Genomic DNA, 18,851 nt, shown 5'->3' on the forward strand with positions numbered 1-18,851 from the left:
AGAATTTTCATTCCCATGACCAAAGCTACATTGTATGAACAGAGATTACATACTAAGATGCTACACATATATATTTTTAAAACTATTGTCAATGGCCTCATCTTGCCTTTTCATTTTTGAATATTTTAAATGTATGTAATACATTAGTGCAATCATATGATATGTGTAATTTATAAATCAATAAGGATACATAATTGACAGTATGTTCTTTCTTTTCAGCTCTTAATAATCTGTAGAATACCACACTACTCAGCATATAATAGTACAAAGATTAGAATGTAATTTGTACCTGAGAGTTAGTTATATTTGAATTTTTAATCTAAACCATATTTAGATTAAACCATGTCAAATGCTGATTTGATAATAGATTATATTAGAAATCTTCTTAGACCACTAAGAACATTTGGGAATAAATGTGCATCCAGAAAATTCTGCACACTTTTACGAACAAATTTGACCTATTTTCTCTTTAATATACTTCCATTTCTGTGGTGCTTATGCAGTGATCATATTTCAAATGAAAAATTATGCCAACCATAAATGGAGCATATGCAAATAAAGGTATCAGCAGCTCCTATACACACTACTTTCTGATTCCTCCTTTAAATGATAGTAAATGAATGTGTGGCACAGAAATTATACACCAATCATGCACTCCTACAATTGTACTGATTAACTTTGATTCAATTAACAGAGAGGAGCTCTCCAAGGAGCTCTTATTTTGAGGACTAAAAAGAAGCTAAATTACCCAACCACTCCCCCTCAAATTCAGCAGTCCTTACATTTCGAGGATAGATACTTTAATAAGTTATGAAAGATTAATTTTTCTCTTAAGTTAGTCTCCTGTATGTCTTGCAATAACATGGGAAATTCCAAAGTTTGCAGACAATCAACACGTTTGATCTACCACCCCATACTTACTTGACAAGAACCCTTTCTCCTCTTACACAAAAAAGTAAACAAATCCCAAGGTTACTAGAATTATTTTTTAAATTAACTTGTATGAATATGTTTTTGTTTCTCTGGAAAATTGTCTCCAAACTACTTGAGAGTAAGACTTCAGGCGGCAAAATTATCATCACCATATAACACTATGGAATTACATCATATATGCATTTAATTTTCTGAAATTTCAATAAATATACCTGGAAAACAAAGAAAGTAAAAAATGGAATGAGAGGCAGGGAGAAAAGAAAGGAAGGAGAGATGTGATCTACGTTGTTCAGATAATACACTTCTCATCTCCTTCATTTAGTTATTGAGGGAGAAGAGGAGGTAGGAGACGTGAACCTTTGATTCAGTCATTCTCAGCTCTCACTGTTTTGTACAAATAATTATGATTCTAGTGTTTAAATGTGCATTTTATACCAGCTAGACCCTGAATACAATGTAATACTTTATCTTGTGCTAAACTGAAGCAGCAGCAATATATTCCAGTTTGAAGACTAGCTATTTTATTCCTTAGGAAATATGGTGTGCACACATACTATACTTTATAAGTGATACAGAGGATTCTCAAGGGTGACTTTGATATTGTTATTTGCTCTTTAGAGTGTAGTAGCTAATCCCCACATCTCTGACTATGTTATGCATGTGTATGTTTAAAAACATTGGCAGTGACAATATCAACCACTTCGGAGTTATCACTATGGATCATACCCATATGGTCTAGTCTACAGTCCCAGTCTTTAAACCATAACTATTCTAGTCTGCTTTTGTTGGTTGCATTTTGTTTGTTTGTTTATGTTGTTTTGTTTTATTGAAGGATTAAGATGTTGTGCCAATTTCTGGTGTACAGCATAATAGTTCAGTCATACATATACATACATATATTCATTTTCATATTCTTTTCCATTATAGGTTACTACAAGATATTGAATATAGTTCCCTGTGCTATACAGTATAAACTTGTTGTTTATCTATTTTATATATAGTAGTTAGTATCTGCAAACCTCGAACTCCCAATTTATCCCTTCCCACCCCCACCACCCCAGGTAACCATAAGTTTGTTTTCTATGTCTCTAAGTCTATTTCTGTTTTGTAAATAAGTTCATTTGTCTTTTTTTTTTTCTCAGATTCCACATATAAGTGATATTATATGGTATTTTTCCTTCTCTTTCTGGCTTACTTCACTTAGAGTGACAGTCTCCAGGTCCATCCATGTTGCTGCAAATGGCATTATTTTATTCTTTTTTATGGTTGAGTAGTATTTCATTGTATAAATATACCACACCTTCTTTATCCAGTCATCTATTGATGGATACTTACGTTGTTTCCACATCTTGGCTATTGTAAATAGTGCTACTATGAACATTGGGGTTCATGTATCTTCAAATTAGAGTTCCTTCTGTATACATGCCCAGAAATGGGATTGCTGGATCATACAGTAAGTCTATTTTTTGTCTTTTGAGGAAATCGCCATACTGTTTTCCATAATGGTTGCACCAAACTACATTCCACCAAAAGTGTAGGAGGGTTCCTTTTCTCCACACCCTGTCCAGTATTTATCATTTGTGGACTTTTGAATGATGGTCATTCTGACTAGTGTGAGGTGATACCTCACTGTAGTTTGGATTTTCATTTCTCAATTAGCAATACTGAGTATTTTTTCACATGCCTATTGGCCATTTATATGTCTTCACTGGAGAACTGATTGTTTAGGTCCTCTGCCCATTTTTGGACTGGGTTGTTTGTTTTTTATTATTAAGTTGTATGAGCTGTTTATATTTTCTGGAAATTAAGCCCTTGTCAGTCTCATCTTTTGCAAATATTTTCTCCCATTCTATAGGTTGTCTTTTTGTTTTGCTTATGGTTTCCTTTGCTATACAAAAGCTTGTAAGTTTAACTAGGTCCCACTTGTTTATTTTTGCTTTTATTTCTATTGCCTGGGTAGACTGCCCTAAGAGAACATTGCTAAGATTTATGTCAGATAATGTTTTGCCTATGTTTATTCTAAGAGGTTTGGTTTTAATTCCAAACAGATTATCTGTTTGCATTTTTGTCTGCTTGTTTGTTGGTTTCTTGTAGTTTTGTTTGTCTTCTATGAGACACTCATCAGTGCTATACCTGAGACCCTGTGTATTTAAAAATGTCTTTCTATTATCTTAACATTTGAAAAAGAGTTTAATCAATGAGATAAATTTTTTTCAAACACAGTTTTATTTCCCTAAGAATTTTTAAAGAATTCCTCAACTCTATTCCAGCAGGCAATGTTATCATTTAAATTCTGAGACCAGAATGATTTATTAAACCTATGGGTGATTTATTTTTTGCCTGCAACATATAATATTATTTCCTTATCTAGAGACCAAGTGGTTGAATAACTTTATTGAGTACATCTAGAGTTGATTCTTTTGTATAAATTTTTATTGTGACATGAATTTTTCTGACTCTAGCTCTTTTTTTCTTTGATAAAGTTTCCTGTTTTAAGTAAGATTCACATAACATAAAATTTTATGTTTTAAAATTTTAGGCAAAATTCACAAAACATAAAATCCACCATTTAAATCATTTTAAAGTATACAGTTCAGTGTTATTTAGTACATTCACAGTGTGGTACAACCATCATTTCTATCTAATTTTAGAACATTTAAAATATGCTCTTCAAGTGACAGGATAAAACTCTTCTTTGAAGATACCAAGTTCAAACATGCCAAAATTATTTTACATGTATGCCTTTACATTTTGACTTCATAAATATCATGCCACTATACATTCTTGCACATAAATTTTTGTCTGAATTTCTGACTATTTCCTTAGATCAAATCACTAGGAGTGAAATTACTGGACTCAAAGACTGTGATAGTAATAATTAAGATCCTATATTGCTTTATAGGATACCAATTTCTACTTCCTTAATAATTTATACATCAGTATTTTGGGTTATTATTTTAAGAGTGCTTGCTATTTTGAAGGGGAGAGGGATTTGCTCTTTTTTTTTAATTGCTTCCCACCCAGTTCTTGGTTTGTAAGAGCTATAAACAACAGATGAGTTGTCATTCTGCAATTTAAAGCTCTTTTTAAATATTATCTTCAACATTAAATTTTTTCAAACATTGCAAGTGAGTCCATTTCTTTATACTGCAAAGTTTCTCCCTCCATTTACCATCTCTGTGTCTTGGACAAATTAACCTCCTGAAGTCTCTGCTTTTGTTTCTGTAAAGTAGGTACCTCATGTACTTTAGTAGTGTTTAAGGATAAAGTTAAGATTTATGTCAGTACAGTGCCTTTCAGAATAAATGCTCCATAAATAACAGCTATTTAATTAAATTAAATGTAAAATCAATCTTTAAAAAGTAGCTGATAAAATATTTTCATAGTATCTGTCCCTAAGAAAAAGGTATAATATATTTAGAAAAACTCCATAGTCAAGTTGCATCAAAGCAAAATCCTGTATAATTTCTATACCTAAAACAGCACCTCAATAAATATTTTCTGACTGAGTGAATGCTGAGTAGCTTCTTGCCACAACACTGGAGTTTTCAAGTCTTTTAAAGATCCAGAAAAAAAATCATCTTTTCAACTAAAGCTTATAAAAAAGATCTGTTTATAAATATCCAAATTTTTGAGCATTTGTTGTATTCTGCTTTAAAAGAAGGAACAAAAGAAAGAAGAAAAAAATTACATCAGAGAAATAAGAGTTATGTATTCAAAATACTTTACTGTGTTTCAAAGATCTTATTATTCTTTTTACCTAAGCTGTACAGGTCATTATTTTTTATATAGAAGTAGTAGAGGAAGCAGTTAACCATATGGATGAAAACCCATTCCACATAATATGAACACAAGAACTAAATCACAAGAAAAAAAATGACAAAAATGAGCAAAACAAGAAAGATAATTTTAGGTTCTCTTTTATGAAAATTGCACATTTTCAGGGAAAGTTAATTATATATAAAATTAATATAGCTCTCTGTATCATGTATCAGAAACTATTATAGTCTCCCTTCCACAAGTGATTCATTTGGAGATTCTGGGAAACCAAGTATACTTCCAAATAATTTAATTTCTTACATTACCAATCAGTGTAGTGGAATTATACAATTTTTCTTTACTGAGATTTTACAAAACCTTCTCAGCTGATTTAATGTACAAAGCTTTCTCAAACTCACTGTTTGAAATGTGAACTATAAATATCTGTATCACATTTCTTTGCCTGAAATTTGACAGGGAAAATACACACAAGAATTGGAGATGTTACCAGTAACCTGGTGAATAGAATGAATAATTGTGGATACTTATTATTTATTTCTATTAATATGTAATTAGAGGGTATGAAAGAAATATTTTTAGTGAAGTTACTCAGCAATAGAAGAAAATCCCCCATTTTCTATTATATATTTTATACAAAAGAGAAACAAAAACTGAAGTTCTGTGAATATTTAATATGGTATTTTGTTGTAGGGAATGAATGTGATGTTTGAATATTCTGTGTGTATGTGTGTAAATCAAATGATTTCATAAAATATGGCATTCTATTAAGTGCACAAGAATGTGTACCTTGAGATAATTACAAACTCACTATCAAAATAAAATCTAATACGATCTTCTGTGAATCTAGTGATAATGGTAGACGGTATTAATCTCATTAGGGCAAGGGAAAGGGGAAAAGACCAGTATATTACTTCTTATGTAAAACATATCAGTGTATTTTCCTACATAAATCATAAAATTATTTCTTCCTAATATTTAAAACACAAATTAACTTCTAAAATAACCATTTTCAATACAACATAAATTTCACCTATAAATAACAAATCCAATAAAATAAACTTTATTTCTGAAAGGTCTTATTTTTATAAATCAAATGTGCTTTTAAATAATTTAGTGTTAAGCATTTAGTGGTTCCATTTACATATACCTGGTATAGGTTCTCAGGTAGCCAGCTGAATAAAGTTCATACTTGGCTCTTAAATGTCTTATATCTTAGCTGGGGAGACATACAGGTAAATCAGTAATTACAGGATGGTGTAAGAAGAGCCAAGCTAATGACATAAACAGGGTACTATAATGGACTGCCCCATGATAGGAAGTTTCTTCAAAAAAGAAATAATCAAAACAAAATCTAAAGAATAGGTGACAAATTGTAGGAAGGGAAAAGGTATTCCCGGAAGAGGAACCAGAACTGTGAAAACATGATGTGTAAAAGAATAAGATACGCTGGAAGAATTGCCCGTAGTTCTAGATAGCTAAAGTGAAGAACCAGGAAAGGAAGAAGGAAAAGATAAAGTTAAAGAAGCAAACAGGGACCTAGTATCGAAGGGACTTTTTGATTTCCACTGAAAGATTTTTGGCAGGAAGATAATCCATCTAATTTTTTGTTTAGAAAGATCTCTCTAAACCATTGCCAAGCATAGTTGACAGGTATGATGCTGACTAAAATCAGCGGTGATCCATTCATCAAAGTGATCCATCATGAGCCTGTCACAGAATCCACAGAATTAATAGAAATTTAAAGTAGGAAAGTATCAGTGAGAATAGAAGTAAGAACAGATGACATAAGAACTTCCAAGAATGCTGACTCTACCAGAGTTGGTAAGTGACTGGATTTGTGGAACAAGGAAAGAAAGAAAAATGCAAAGAAATCTAGAATAATTCCCCAGTTCCTAGTTTGGGTAACTAAATTCAGCCAGATTCATTTCCTTATCACCATGGGAAAAATGGAAAGAAAAGGTTTAAGACCTTGAAGGTGAGTTCAGCTTGGGTACTGTCGAGGCTGAAGTGACTGCAGAAGACGAGGTCTATTAGTTTGGGGTTGGTCTTAATTCAGTAACTGATGACTTTAAGAGAAAAGTGTGATGTGGACACAGAAAAATACACAGGGAAAGTGATGTAAAGACCCACAAGGAGAATATCATGTGATGACAGCAGAGATTGGAGTAATGTATCTATAAATCCAGGAACACTGAAGATTGCCAGCAACCAACAGAAACTAGGAGAGAGAAGGCATGGAACAGATTCTCCCTCACAGCTTCCAGAAAAACAACAAAACAACAACAACAACAACAACAACAGCAACAACAGCCTTGCTCACATCCTGTTTTCTGATTCCTAACCTCCCAAACTGTGCGAGGATAAATTCTGTTGTTTAAGCTAGTCCATCTGTGGTAACGTGTTATGACAGCCCTAGGAAGCTAACGCAAATGTCAAATGCTAATGCTACAGAGAGGTCAAGAAAATTAAGGATGGAAAGTGAAAGTGTGGTTTAACATGCAGGTAATTGATAGGACAGAGCACTGACAAATAAATATTTCGTTTAAAAAGATCACCTAGGAATAAAAGAAGAGAGATAAAGTGGTAACTAAATCAGAATGCAGTCAGGAAAGGGCTTTTTATATAGATCCTTGGATGTCTCAGTCCTAAAGAGGTGTTCAAGAGAAAAGAAGAGAGAGGAATTGTTGAAAGAACAGGCAGTACAGATAAAAGAAGTAAACCACTTCCACAGAGACAATAAGAAATGACTAAAAAATGGATGAAATGAACAGAAATGTGAAATTCTTAGCTGATGGTTTTAATTTTGTCAGATAAATTGGAAACAATATAGTATGTTGAGCATAAAAAGGAAGATGGAAAAGAAAGAGAACTGAGGAATAGCTGGGAACTGATCACAGACCCACATGGAAAGGGTGTCTGGTAGACAGCAAGAATTGCTAAGGAGTACAATTAAGTGGAGATGTATTGATTTTTGATTGATTGATTGGTTGTCAGCAATACTCAGCAGCCTGTTTGTAGGAGTCCAAAATTCAGAGGGTAGAAATGATCCAATGTAACTGCAAAGCAAGGACGATGAAACAATAGAAGGAAAAAACATAAAGCAAGGTCAAAGAATGTGAATATATGTACGTTCCTATATGACCGAAGCACTGTGCTGTACACCAGAAACTGACACATCATAAACTGACTATACTTCAATTAAAAAATGTATTTTTTAAAAAAGAGTCAAAGAATGGACTATCAGAATCTGTCACTGATTAAAGTGAAAAAGAAATTTTCATTATAGTGGGAAACAATTAACATACTGAAAAAAATGTAAGAGAACTGTCAAACAGAAGATTATTGTCGGAGACAGACATCTAGAAATTTGACAACCTTTTTTTTTTCCAAAAATAACTCCTTTACTAGCCAGCAACACTACCTGAAATTCTACTCTGTTATACGTATTTTTTAGGAAGCCTGTTAAAATAATACAAGTATGAAATATGCCATATTATCTCCTTGAATTGTAAGACAGGAAAAAATAATTAATATATGACCAGCATCCATTCTATTAGTGTAAATTGTTAGCAAATCACTGGGAAACATAACAAGTATGTATTCTAAGTGAAAATATGGAGAGTAAATAAAATTTGGAAGAAATGTAATCTATTGTGCATAATAAAATAGGCAAACATTTCTTGCATCAAGAATAAATTTCAAGCATTCACATAAATAATCATAATTTGTATTACATTTATGCAGTCAAACCAAGATTTACACACTATTATCTAAAACCTATTAATGTCTCCTGGGGTCCCATGCTTGGCTAATCTCCCAGTATCCTCATGCATTTGCATAGGGACACTCTCACAAATACTCCCAGGTCTTAAATGTGGGAGTATAGGATTCTTCTCTACGTCACCTAGTGTGCTACCGTATCTTCAGCCTCTCGGCTCCTTTCCTCAGTGGTCCAAGGCTAAGGCATTTGGCGTTCTTATGGTAAGACAAAGAACTGGAAAACCAGCAGAGTGACTCAGATAAGGGCAGGATTCAGACTCTGGAGCTACAATGGCCATATTATTCATCAAATTCTCTTAGTTGGCAAACCTCCTCCGTAACCATTATCTCCTAAACCTTCCCATCTTTTAAGGCATAAGTTTCTGCTTAGCCTATCTTTCTTTTTGGCACTTCATTTTATCCTCACAAAGAAATTTTTAAGAGAAGTTGACAGAGTCCAGAATCCAGTGGGCACAACATCCTCCTACTTAGCTACACATTCTCATTTTTCTCAGAATTTGCCTATTCTACCACTCACAATACTTGTTTTAATGTCAAAAAATACTGCTAGACTGCAGACTCCCTGAGGACAGAATTCACATTTGGTTGTTTCATTGCTACCTCCCTAGTACTTGGTATAGCTCCTGGAAGGAAGTACACTCAATACATGTTAAAGGAATGACTGAAGGAATGAATGGGTAACGACTACCCTACTGGGACACAGGGGGATTCTCTCTATGTAAAGCAAGTCCAAAAGTAAAGCCATGACCTGCATCCCTCTCTTCCTCTGAAAGTAAACAACACTTTACACCCCTTTCATTGTAACTTCTTCTAATTCCATCACCACTCATTTTTCTCATATCATCTCTACTCATGTGTTAAGTCTAATAAGGACAAGATCACAGACTTATAATGTTCTGTATGGATAAGTAAAGCAACAGTATAAACTGAATAGATTCCTACACAGCTGAGTAATTTTACAACTTTAAATATTTGATCAAAATATGCATAACTACCAAACCACAACATGGTCCATTTTGTAATCTTGATAAATGGTGTGTCATACAAAGGATTTTTTTAATTCTTCTTTGATTTCATTAGAGAAGAGGCTTTCATTTGTAACTCAAGTAATTTCAGATGGTGAGTTGATAGAAAGAAGTAATTTGCCTTTCATGAGAAAATGATTTAATTTAAAATTAGTAAGCAGGAAGTGTGGAATCTCTATTAACTTTACTTATGATTTATTACATATTTTTGCAGGCCTTTCTGGGAAGAAACAGAAAATAGTAACCCTTGATAATTATCATTTTCAGCATGGTATTTTGAAGCTGGATTGTGTCAATATAATTATCAGGTTGTCTCAAAATTATTTATATATATTACCTTTTTGTCATAAAAAAATTAAAGAAGGAAAATGTTATTCATTACCAGTAGCCCTAAGTCCATTTGTACAATAAACAGAGTTTTTGAGGAATAGGTACTGAACCAGGAAATAAATTACAGAATGCTCTTAAATCACAAGCTATCTTCTCTTGAAGCAAATAGAACTTGCTGCTCTGATACATTTAATCCAAAAATGTTTAGATGAAACACACAATGACAACAAGGGAAAGGGGCACTAACGTTTATTGAGGTCTCCCTCCTGTCTTGTGCTGCTGAAAGGCTGTTGAAACTACTCGTCCCCATAATTACCCTGTAAACTAGATTTTTTTAAACATTTTTTATTGATTTATAATCATTTTACAATGTTGTGTCAAATTCCAGTGTAGAGCACAATTTTTCAGTTATACATGAACATACATATATTCATTGTCGCATTTTTTTTTCTGTGAGCGACCATAAGATCTTGTATATATTTCCCTATGCTATACAGTATAATCTTGTTTATCTATTCTACAATTTTGAAATCCCAGTCTATCTCTTCCCACCCCCCCACCTCCTTGGCAACCACAAGTTTGTATTCTATGTCTGTGAGTCTATTTCTGTTTTGTATTTATGCTTAGTGAAGTAAGCCAGAGAGAGAAAGAAAAATACCGTATGAGATCACTCATATGTGGAATCTAAAAAAAATTTAAAAATAAAAACTAGATTTTTTTAAATCTTCATTTTTAAGTGAAGAAATCAAGGCTCGGAGCGTTCAAGTGTTTTGGGGGGGTTGCTAACATATGTGTAACCCTAAATCCCTTCTCACCTGCCCCCAAGAGACTAATAAAACCAAGTCTTGGCTCTAGAACATCCTGCTATGTTGCCGGTGAGGTCCATCTAAGCACAGACTACTTTATCCAGCTTGTAATCCACTGGACACCCTACCTCACCTGCTCTAATCCAAAACTCACAAGTCAGGCCGGCCTGTCTGCCCAGGAAATTAAGATTATTTTCATCTGTGTGTCCTCACGATCAGACTCTGAAATCCAAGGTTCCAAATGTCCAAAACCGTATAGCTATGTGTATGTATTTAGATTGTTTACAGAATACAATTATCCCAGGGAAGTGAAGAAATTCAAGTCTTGTCACCATGTTTTAAGAAACATCTACATCTTGGGATTTCTGGTTTACCCTCAGTGTGTTCGGTCATTCCAATCTGAGCAGAATTCTCCATGAAAAACCAGTCTCCCTCTACCTAGGGATAAGCGGAGCCGAGGGGACTCCTTCCTGGTGACAGAGATTAGAGGAAGGGGGAAGATGGGTGGATTCTGGAAGTGGGAGCAAGAGGAAACGACATCTGAAAAGCGAGGACAGAAACACACAAGCAGTAAGTTGAGTGAAATTCCAAAAGCCGGTGACACCTAAACAAAGCGCGAGGCACACGGTGCGCAGAGTCCTCACACTATTTTCGAAAAATCTCCTGGGATCATGACTTACAGGTGAATGGTTTAATTGGTTTAGAAAAGAACAGCTCACAATAAATGAGAGCAGGGACCTCAGCAAAATATCTTGACGTTGAAAGAGGGAAAGCAATCTTGTAAAGATTTTAACTGCATCTGAGAAAGTGCAGCCCTTCCTAGAGAGTATCCACCCGCCAAGCTCCCACGAGGAGCTAGTGAATGAAATCCGAAGGGCGGGCTGAAAGAAAGCAGCACAATGGTAGCCCACGAAGGGGTTCGTCAGTGCCGCGGCCCCCACAGCGTCACCGAAGCAGGGACTATAAGAGACCGTAAAGCTCGCGGCGGCGCCTGAGCCTCGGTGCTCCAGCTGGCGCCCGGAACTCGCGCAGGGACCGCGCCGGGCTTCTCCGCTAGTGACTGCCCCTAACACCTTTCTTTCCGGCCATTTCATCCTTTCTGCCTGCTAGATTAGCAAACTCCTCGGAGAAAGTGCCGCCCTTGCTCCCCATCACCTGCAGGTTGAGAGCATCGCTTAACCAGCAAGGGCTGTGATACCGTCCCTATTTCGCTTCCGGGAGGGGCTAAGGTCCGCTCCGCAGCAAAGCAAGCAAGAGGCAAAGAACTTCACGGGAGTCGGCCCGGGCTGGCGGTGGGTGAGTCGAGGGACCCGGGGCTGCAGACCCACCGCGATGGCTTCGCTCCCCGCAGCCGCGAACTGGACGGAAGGTGCAGGAACAGCGGGAGCGGACGCCGGGAGCCCGAGCGCTGCGTTCCAGCCAGGGGCAGGCACGGGGGTGGCTGAGCCTGGGTGGCTGCAACTGCTAGTCCAAGCTGGCAATCTTTCTGCTTCCTCCTCCACGTTGGGACTGGCCGCCGCCACCCCGGCGCCTTCGCAGCCCCTGGCCAACCTCACCAACCAGTTCGTGCAGCCGTCCTGGCGCATCGCGCTCTGGTCCCTAGCGTACGGCGTGGTGGTGGCCGTGGCGGTCTTCGGGAATCTTATCGTCATCTGGATCATCCTGGCCCACAAGCGCATGAGGACCGTTACCAACTACTTCCTCGTGAACTTGGCTTTCTCCGATGCCTCCATGGCCGCCTTCAACACCTTGGTCAACTTCATCTATGCGCTTCACAGCGAGTGGTACTTCGGCGCCAACTATTGTCGCTTCCAGAACTTCTTTCCTATCACAGCGGTGTTCGCCAGCATCTACTCTATGACGGCCATAGCGGTGGACAGGTGAGGAGAAGGCTGGGAGGATGGTGGAGGGAGAAAGAGGAGCTGGGCAGTGGGAGAACGTTACAAACGAAAAGGTGACAAAATTGGTTTGATAAAAGGAGAGGGACTAGAAAACAGTTCTTGAGGAAAGGAGGTCACTAAGCCATTTGTAGTCTAATGATTGAGCCGGTTTCTGCTTCTACCGCCTCCCTACTCCCACCCTAACCCCCTGATCTCCGTTAAGGGCATCTTGAGGGACTGAAGAAAGCAAATGAGAAGGACGGGAAAATGTGTCCTCCCAAGCAGGACAAACTCAGCTAGAAACAATACTAGCACATTTTCTCAAATGGCTTCAAACAACTGCCATAAAAAGGATGTTATCTGTAAAATGTACTTTCTGGTCTTCCTTCTCCCTGTCAGTCACTATTGCATACGAGAAATGAATGATGAGTTACCCTCCTCTTTCTGGTTTGCTGGTCCTCATCACCACCCATTCCAATCTCTATCCTTGCCCCAAAGCCAACACTGGTTTGGACTCCCAGTTATGCAGGATTTATCAGAGGCAACAAGCTCCCTCTAAATGACTGCTGTCAGCTAAAAGTTTCCGCAGAATTTCAGATTAGATTTAACTTCCAGTAATCTGAGCAGGCCATGAGCTGGGTAAACCCTGCTCCTGGAAGATGGCATCCTAATCTTTCAGATGATGGGCAACAAAAAACCCAAAGAATAAATGGTTAACAAATGAGACACACCGCCTTATAACTTTTTAAGATAATTTTTAGAATGTTCCCTCATCTAGAGTGGGGATTCTGGGATTCTTAAGCAATTATACGAAGCTGAATAGACCTCTAATATTTGTTCTCATATTTAAGTTTTTTAAATTTCTGGGTGCATTTGCTTTCTCATATTGAACATTATGAAATACCCATACTGTGTTAAAACAGTGGTAAATCTTTACCTGTTACTGAATAGTTACACTTTAATCAAATGTTATGTTAAAAAGATCCAGTAGATTCCAGTCTCCACTTTGTGATTGGCAGCTTGCATGGGGGATGCATGGGGTGGGAGGTGATGTCACTTTAACTTCAAGTCTCAATATTCTCATCTGCTAAAAGAACACTTCTTTTCTACATTAGCAAGTTGTTTCAAAGTAAAATGAGGCTTAATACTGATTCTTACTACATTAAGCCACCACTATGAGAGAAATTAAGAAAAAAACAACTTCCTGCCCTAAGTCCATTCTCTGTGTTTACTGTTTTGAAATAGTGAGCACAGAGGTATTGATGACACAAATCTTTAGAAACAATTTTCTCATGCCAGGTCCAGAGGGTAAATTGAAGGAGCTGTGGTTAGTTGCCACTAACTGGGCTAAATAAGCACAAAACCACATTTTTTTAAGTCTCTGAAACTGCCAATCTTCCCTTTCCCCTTTGTCTCTGATATTCCACAAGTATCTCACCCTTTCATTTCTGTAGGGATTGAAGTGAGTACTAAGAAGAAACAAAATCAGCCCCAAGTTGGAGAACAGGTGAAATTGCCTCTAATCTTGCTCCACCAAGAAAGGACTGTTTCTTTGGTTTGAGCATCTTTCTTTTTTGTTTTGGTTTGATTTACTTTTCTTCATTCTGATCTAGAGGAGACACATTAGGATAGTAGGTTATAAAACTCTCACAATCTTCTTGAAATGCTAATAATGCATTATGAATTTTGATAAAAATTTAGTACGTGAAGTTGATATTTCAAGTCTGCGAGGGAGGTCATTTTCCTAATTCTTTTCTGCCAATATTTACACAAAATCTGAAATGGTCTTGGAGTTATTTTAACAGATAATATAATGGTATTTCACCACACTTACTGGTTTGAAATCGATAAATACTTTACTACTTATTCTTTAATATTTCCTTACTAGAAAATATTATTTAATTACCAAAACATTTCAAAATTTAGGAACACACAATTTCCAACAAAATCTGAAGCATACCCAATTTGGATACTGACAATTTTTTAAAAATTGTTAATTAAAAAAACTTTTATTTGAGCAGAAAATTGACAAAAAGAATTACAGAAATAGAGATAATTTATTTTAGAATCAAAGGCTATACAAATACAACATTTATTAGAATTCTCAAGTTTACCAGTCCACAAAATCTTTCTGCATTAGTGTTTTATAAAACATGAACTGAGAAAACTAGTCCTGTGGTATTTGCAGTTATTGCATTGATTCAAGTTGGCAAGGTTGACCCCTCTGAGGAAGTTCAGGTGAGTCATGGTGCCTTTGGTTGTGGCTGCATGGGCTTCCTGCCCCATACAGAACATAGTTAACAGTATGTGCTCAGAGAAATTATATTTTCCTATGTAATTAATGCTTTATTGAAGTAACAGTCAAGTTATATAAGCCCTAATTAGGTTTCAACTGATAAAGGAATACATCATTTAGACTGCAGTGTTAACACTTGGCTTGTCGAATTGTGAGTGTTTTTTATCCCCATTTAATATAAACTGAATTGTGTCCTCACAGCCTACATGGAAAATGTATTCAACTCATTCTGTCCCTCTGCCTAAAACCAAAAGATCCTCTAAGCTTTAAGACTACTTCAGCTTTGACTCAGGCGCTTAGGTCTTTCGTTCATCAAAGTCCTTGCAACCTCCTATGACCTCAGAAATCTTAGACCTGAAAAGGACTGTAGATATCACTTTAATAAACAACACTTGTATTTTACAAATGGAGAACCTCAAGCCAACAGTCACAAATTTTGCTGAGTAAAAGGTATTGGGTTTTCCTTGAAGTGTTTTGCACTCATTCTGCACTGAGAGAATTGCTTGATTTTTAATTCCACATTTTTAATATAATATTAGTAACTTTACTAAAAATTTCATTGTGAGTTCACAGGTTCTGATCTTATCCTGAAACATCTTATCCTTTTGCTTTGTTACAAATTCTTGCAAAGCTGTGTTTTTATTGGCAAATAAATCATCTTTCAGTTCTACACAGGCTGCTTCACCATCCCTACACACACCTATACACACATACACACACACACACACACACACACACACAGAGGAATTATTTGCCAATGAAAAGTCCCTGTTTCTCTCTACCATCCTTCACAAATTTGCCATTTTGAAATGTAACATTTAAACATAACATTTATCTAAAAGATGCTCAGCTTTCCCAAGATCACAGAGTTAAGCCAAGATTTAAACCACTGCAGTCCACTCCAGGACGTGTTGCATAGCCTCTCCATTCTTATGGCTCCTGGGGAGTTGTGATGACTGCAGGGTTTAATTAGACAACATTATTACTTTCATTTAAATTAGAATTTAGCACTTGTTTATATGCTATATATCTTACATGTATGTATAACACATGTTACATATATAACCTATGTTTTCATTGAAAATGTAGATGCTAGAAAATTATTAATAAAACAGTTAGTACAATAAAATCATTATCCTTTTAAATTTATGGCAAACACCACTTGATATATGGGGATATTAGAAAATAGATTATATTTTGTTCCATTTTCTAAGCACATTTTTGAGGTTAAGTGAGAAACTCTAGGAAGGTTTGTTAATATATAGAAAAGGATAATTTCACGGCACAGGGTCCAGTATTGACTAAAATATTTAAAGAATTTTTTTAAATGACAGTCACCATATTTTACCAGGAAATCTTAAGGAAGTAATACAATATGTTTTATTTAATACTCCAAAAGCATTAACAAACACAGAAAAATACTTTACATTCTTCAAACCCAGGGACACCTGACAGAAGTAATTATTAAAATAAATATTTAATCCAACTGAACTAAGTTCTATTTTTAGCGAGGTAGATTAAAAATTTATCTTATATGCTACACCTTGTTTTTTAATTTCTTTTTCATAAAGCTAACTGTTATGCAAAGCACTGATAGAACCTCTATTTCTTTTGAAATTTATTATGGACAAATAAAATATATAGTCATAAATAATCATGAGGCGTCAATTTGGTAACAAATTATCTAAATGTATTGTGGTAAATTTTACCATTGCTTTAAATATTATGGATACAAACACCTGGTGAGTTTTTAAAAACTCCTTTATCAGTCTTTAATTCCAGTGCCTGAGCCAATCCCCTCATTCCTCCCTATTTTGGGGAAAGCCACTGCCCATGCAGTTACTATGCTTTATTAGTGTGACAGTAAGACTTGACATTATTTAGCCCAGAGGATAAACTGCATGAGATTAGCCTAAGATCAATTGCTTTATGTTTGCATTCTTGGCAAAATAGTAACTAAAATTATGTTTTGGAAAAGATTATTTTTAGAAAATTTATGACTCTTTAGCTCTTTTTACAATCTGTAGTTCTTACTCAAGGATTTTGAAATATCTCATTTGCATTCACTAAAATTACTGCTGTAGTGAGCTGTGAATGTTCTATTAAAATTATAGTGCAAATTCTTATAAAATTAACCCTGAGTATATAGTGAAAGCAATAAATATATATTAATTGAATGGATGAAATATAAGATCATCACAGAGTAAGATGTAATCAGAAGTGGCTCTTACATAACTAGCAGAACTCCATTTCATATCAAAGTTACATTAACCACACTGGGAAAAAAAAGAATTTACATTCTATTTAATAGACATAAAAAAAACCCTTGAATATATGACATATCCTTACACTAATAAAAATATATAACTCTAATATAAAAAGAATAAAAGTAGTAGAGAATTCACAAAAGAAGAAATAGAAATGTCTAACAAACATTAAATTATGGGTTGCTTATATTCTGTATTTCCATTTCCTCACCTGCTATTTGCTTCTCAAGGCATTCAAATCTGAACTCTTTTCCCAACACTCTATCCAAAGAGCCTCCCTGAGGAATCTGGTGAGCACTTTTCAGTCCTAAATTTCCTTGACCTATCAGTAGAATTCCTCACAGGAGGTTACTGCCTCTTGGCTTCCAACTTTCCTGACCACCTCCCTCCCTCCTCAGACTCTTTTGCATGGATGTATTTTTGATTCTCTGCCTCTATGTACTGATTAAATGCATAGGTTCCTCAGTGCCAAATCCTGGCCCTGATTTTGTCCTTACTTAGTCTCCTCTCCCAAGTGATCTCATTCAAACCCATGGCTCCATTTTTCACTTTTGAATGAAGAGTTTCCATCTTTTTCTATTATCTAATTGGTTTTCTTATGGATTATATAAGATACATAGTAATCCATACAATAAAATAGATGAATATTAATAAATGAAAAATTAAAACTGGAGAAAATAGAAAATGAGAGCAACACCAGAGTGAATTTGTAATGTGGACATTCAGGTCAAAGACTCCTAATCGTTTACAGAAGTTAGACTTCAAACATGTCTCTGAGACTCTTGATGAACACACAAAAAAGAAAATACAGTTAGTAATATGGCTTGCACTCCCATAAAAGCAATATATACACATTCCTTGAGGGCTTAGGAACTTCCGATATATGAATTTCAAGAAATGTTTTGTATGGTTAGTTAAGAGGACAGTGTCCTCAACCACAGTGTCATAAATGCAAAAGAAGATTTCCCACAGGTGTTTGTTTAGCATTTCTCTGAGAAGGTCAAAGGCTTGTGCCAAAGCAGAACTCAGTGAATGAAGTTCTCAAGAATCCATCCAGTTGTTCAAATAGCTCCCAAATCTGGGGGTATAGCTCAGTGGTAGAGCACTTGACTGCAAATAGCTCCCAAATCTGTTACTTTCTTTCTATCACTACCCCTACTTCCCTAATACAAGCTACCATCACATCTTTCCTGGCCTACTGAAAAAGTCTCCTAACTGGCCCCCTCACATCCAGTCTTAATCCACCCTAGCATATGTAATCCATCTAAACATACGTAAGAACATGTTTCTGCACCCTTTCTTAGAATGCTGTAATGTTTTCCCAAGTTCTTATGAGAAGAATATTCTTACCCCAGACAGTAGTGCCTTGTATAGCCTGATCCCATGACCTGTCCGACTTCAACTGATACCATAACTCAACTGTCCTAATCTATGTTCTAGCCATTCTGATCCTCTTTCAAGTCCCAAAATTTATGATGCTATCTTTTTGCCATAAAGCCTTAATTAAACACGATTTTCCTTCTATTTCAAATTCCCTTCTACCAATTCCTCGTCAGCTGAATGTACTCCTCATTTAGATAACAGCTCAAATGTCACTTTCAAAGAGAAACCTTCCATAAGCCTCCCAATTTAAATGTCCCTTTATAGGTTCTCTTAGTACATATTAGTCATAGCATTTTTACATATTAAATTTCGCATTTATACTTAAGAATATGTGATTAATAATCTCCCCTAATAAGCTTGTAAACATCATG

The 18,851-nt window shown here is 35.8% G+C and overlaps 1 protein-coding gene across 1 annotated transcript in view; it reads left to right on the forward strand.

Moving 5' to 3' along the window:
- The first annotated feature begins 10,438 nt into the window (after positions 1 to 10,438).
- The window catches only part of TACR3 (tachykinin receptor 3), a 73,774-nt gene continuing 65,361 nt past the window's right edge, over positions 10,439 to 18,851 (forward strand). The window contains exon 1 of the mRNA XM_010953617.3: positions 10,439 to 12,534. Within this exon, the coding sequence (XP_010951919.1) occupies positions 11,987 to 12,534 (548 nt within the window). The 5' untranslated portion in view covers positions 10,439 to 11,986. The remainder of the gene's footprint in view (positions 12,535 to 18,851) is intronic.

Source organism: Camelus bactrianus, chromosome 2 (genome assembly GCF_048773025.1).
Source record: "Camelus bactrianus isolate YW-2024 breed Bactrian camel chromosome 2, ASM4877302v1, whole genome shotgun sequence".
In the NCBI taxonomy this organism is placed as follows: Eukaryota; Metazoa; Chordata; class Mammalia; order Artiodactyla; family Camelidae; genus Camelus; species Camelus bactrianus.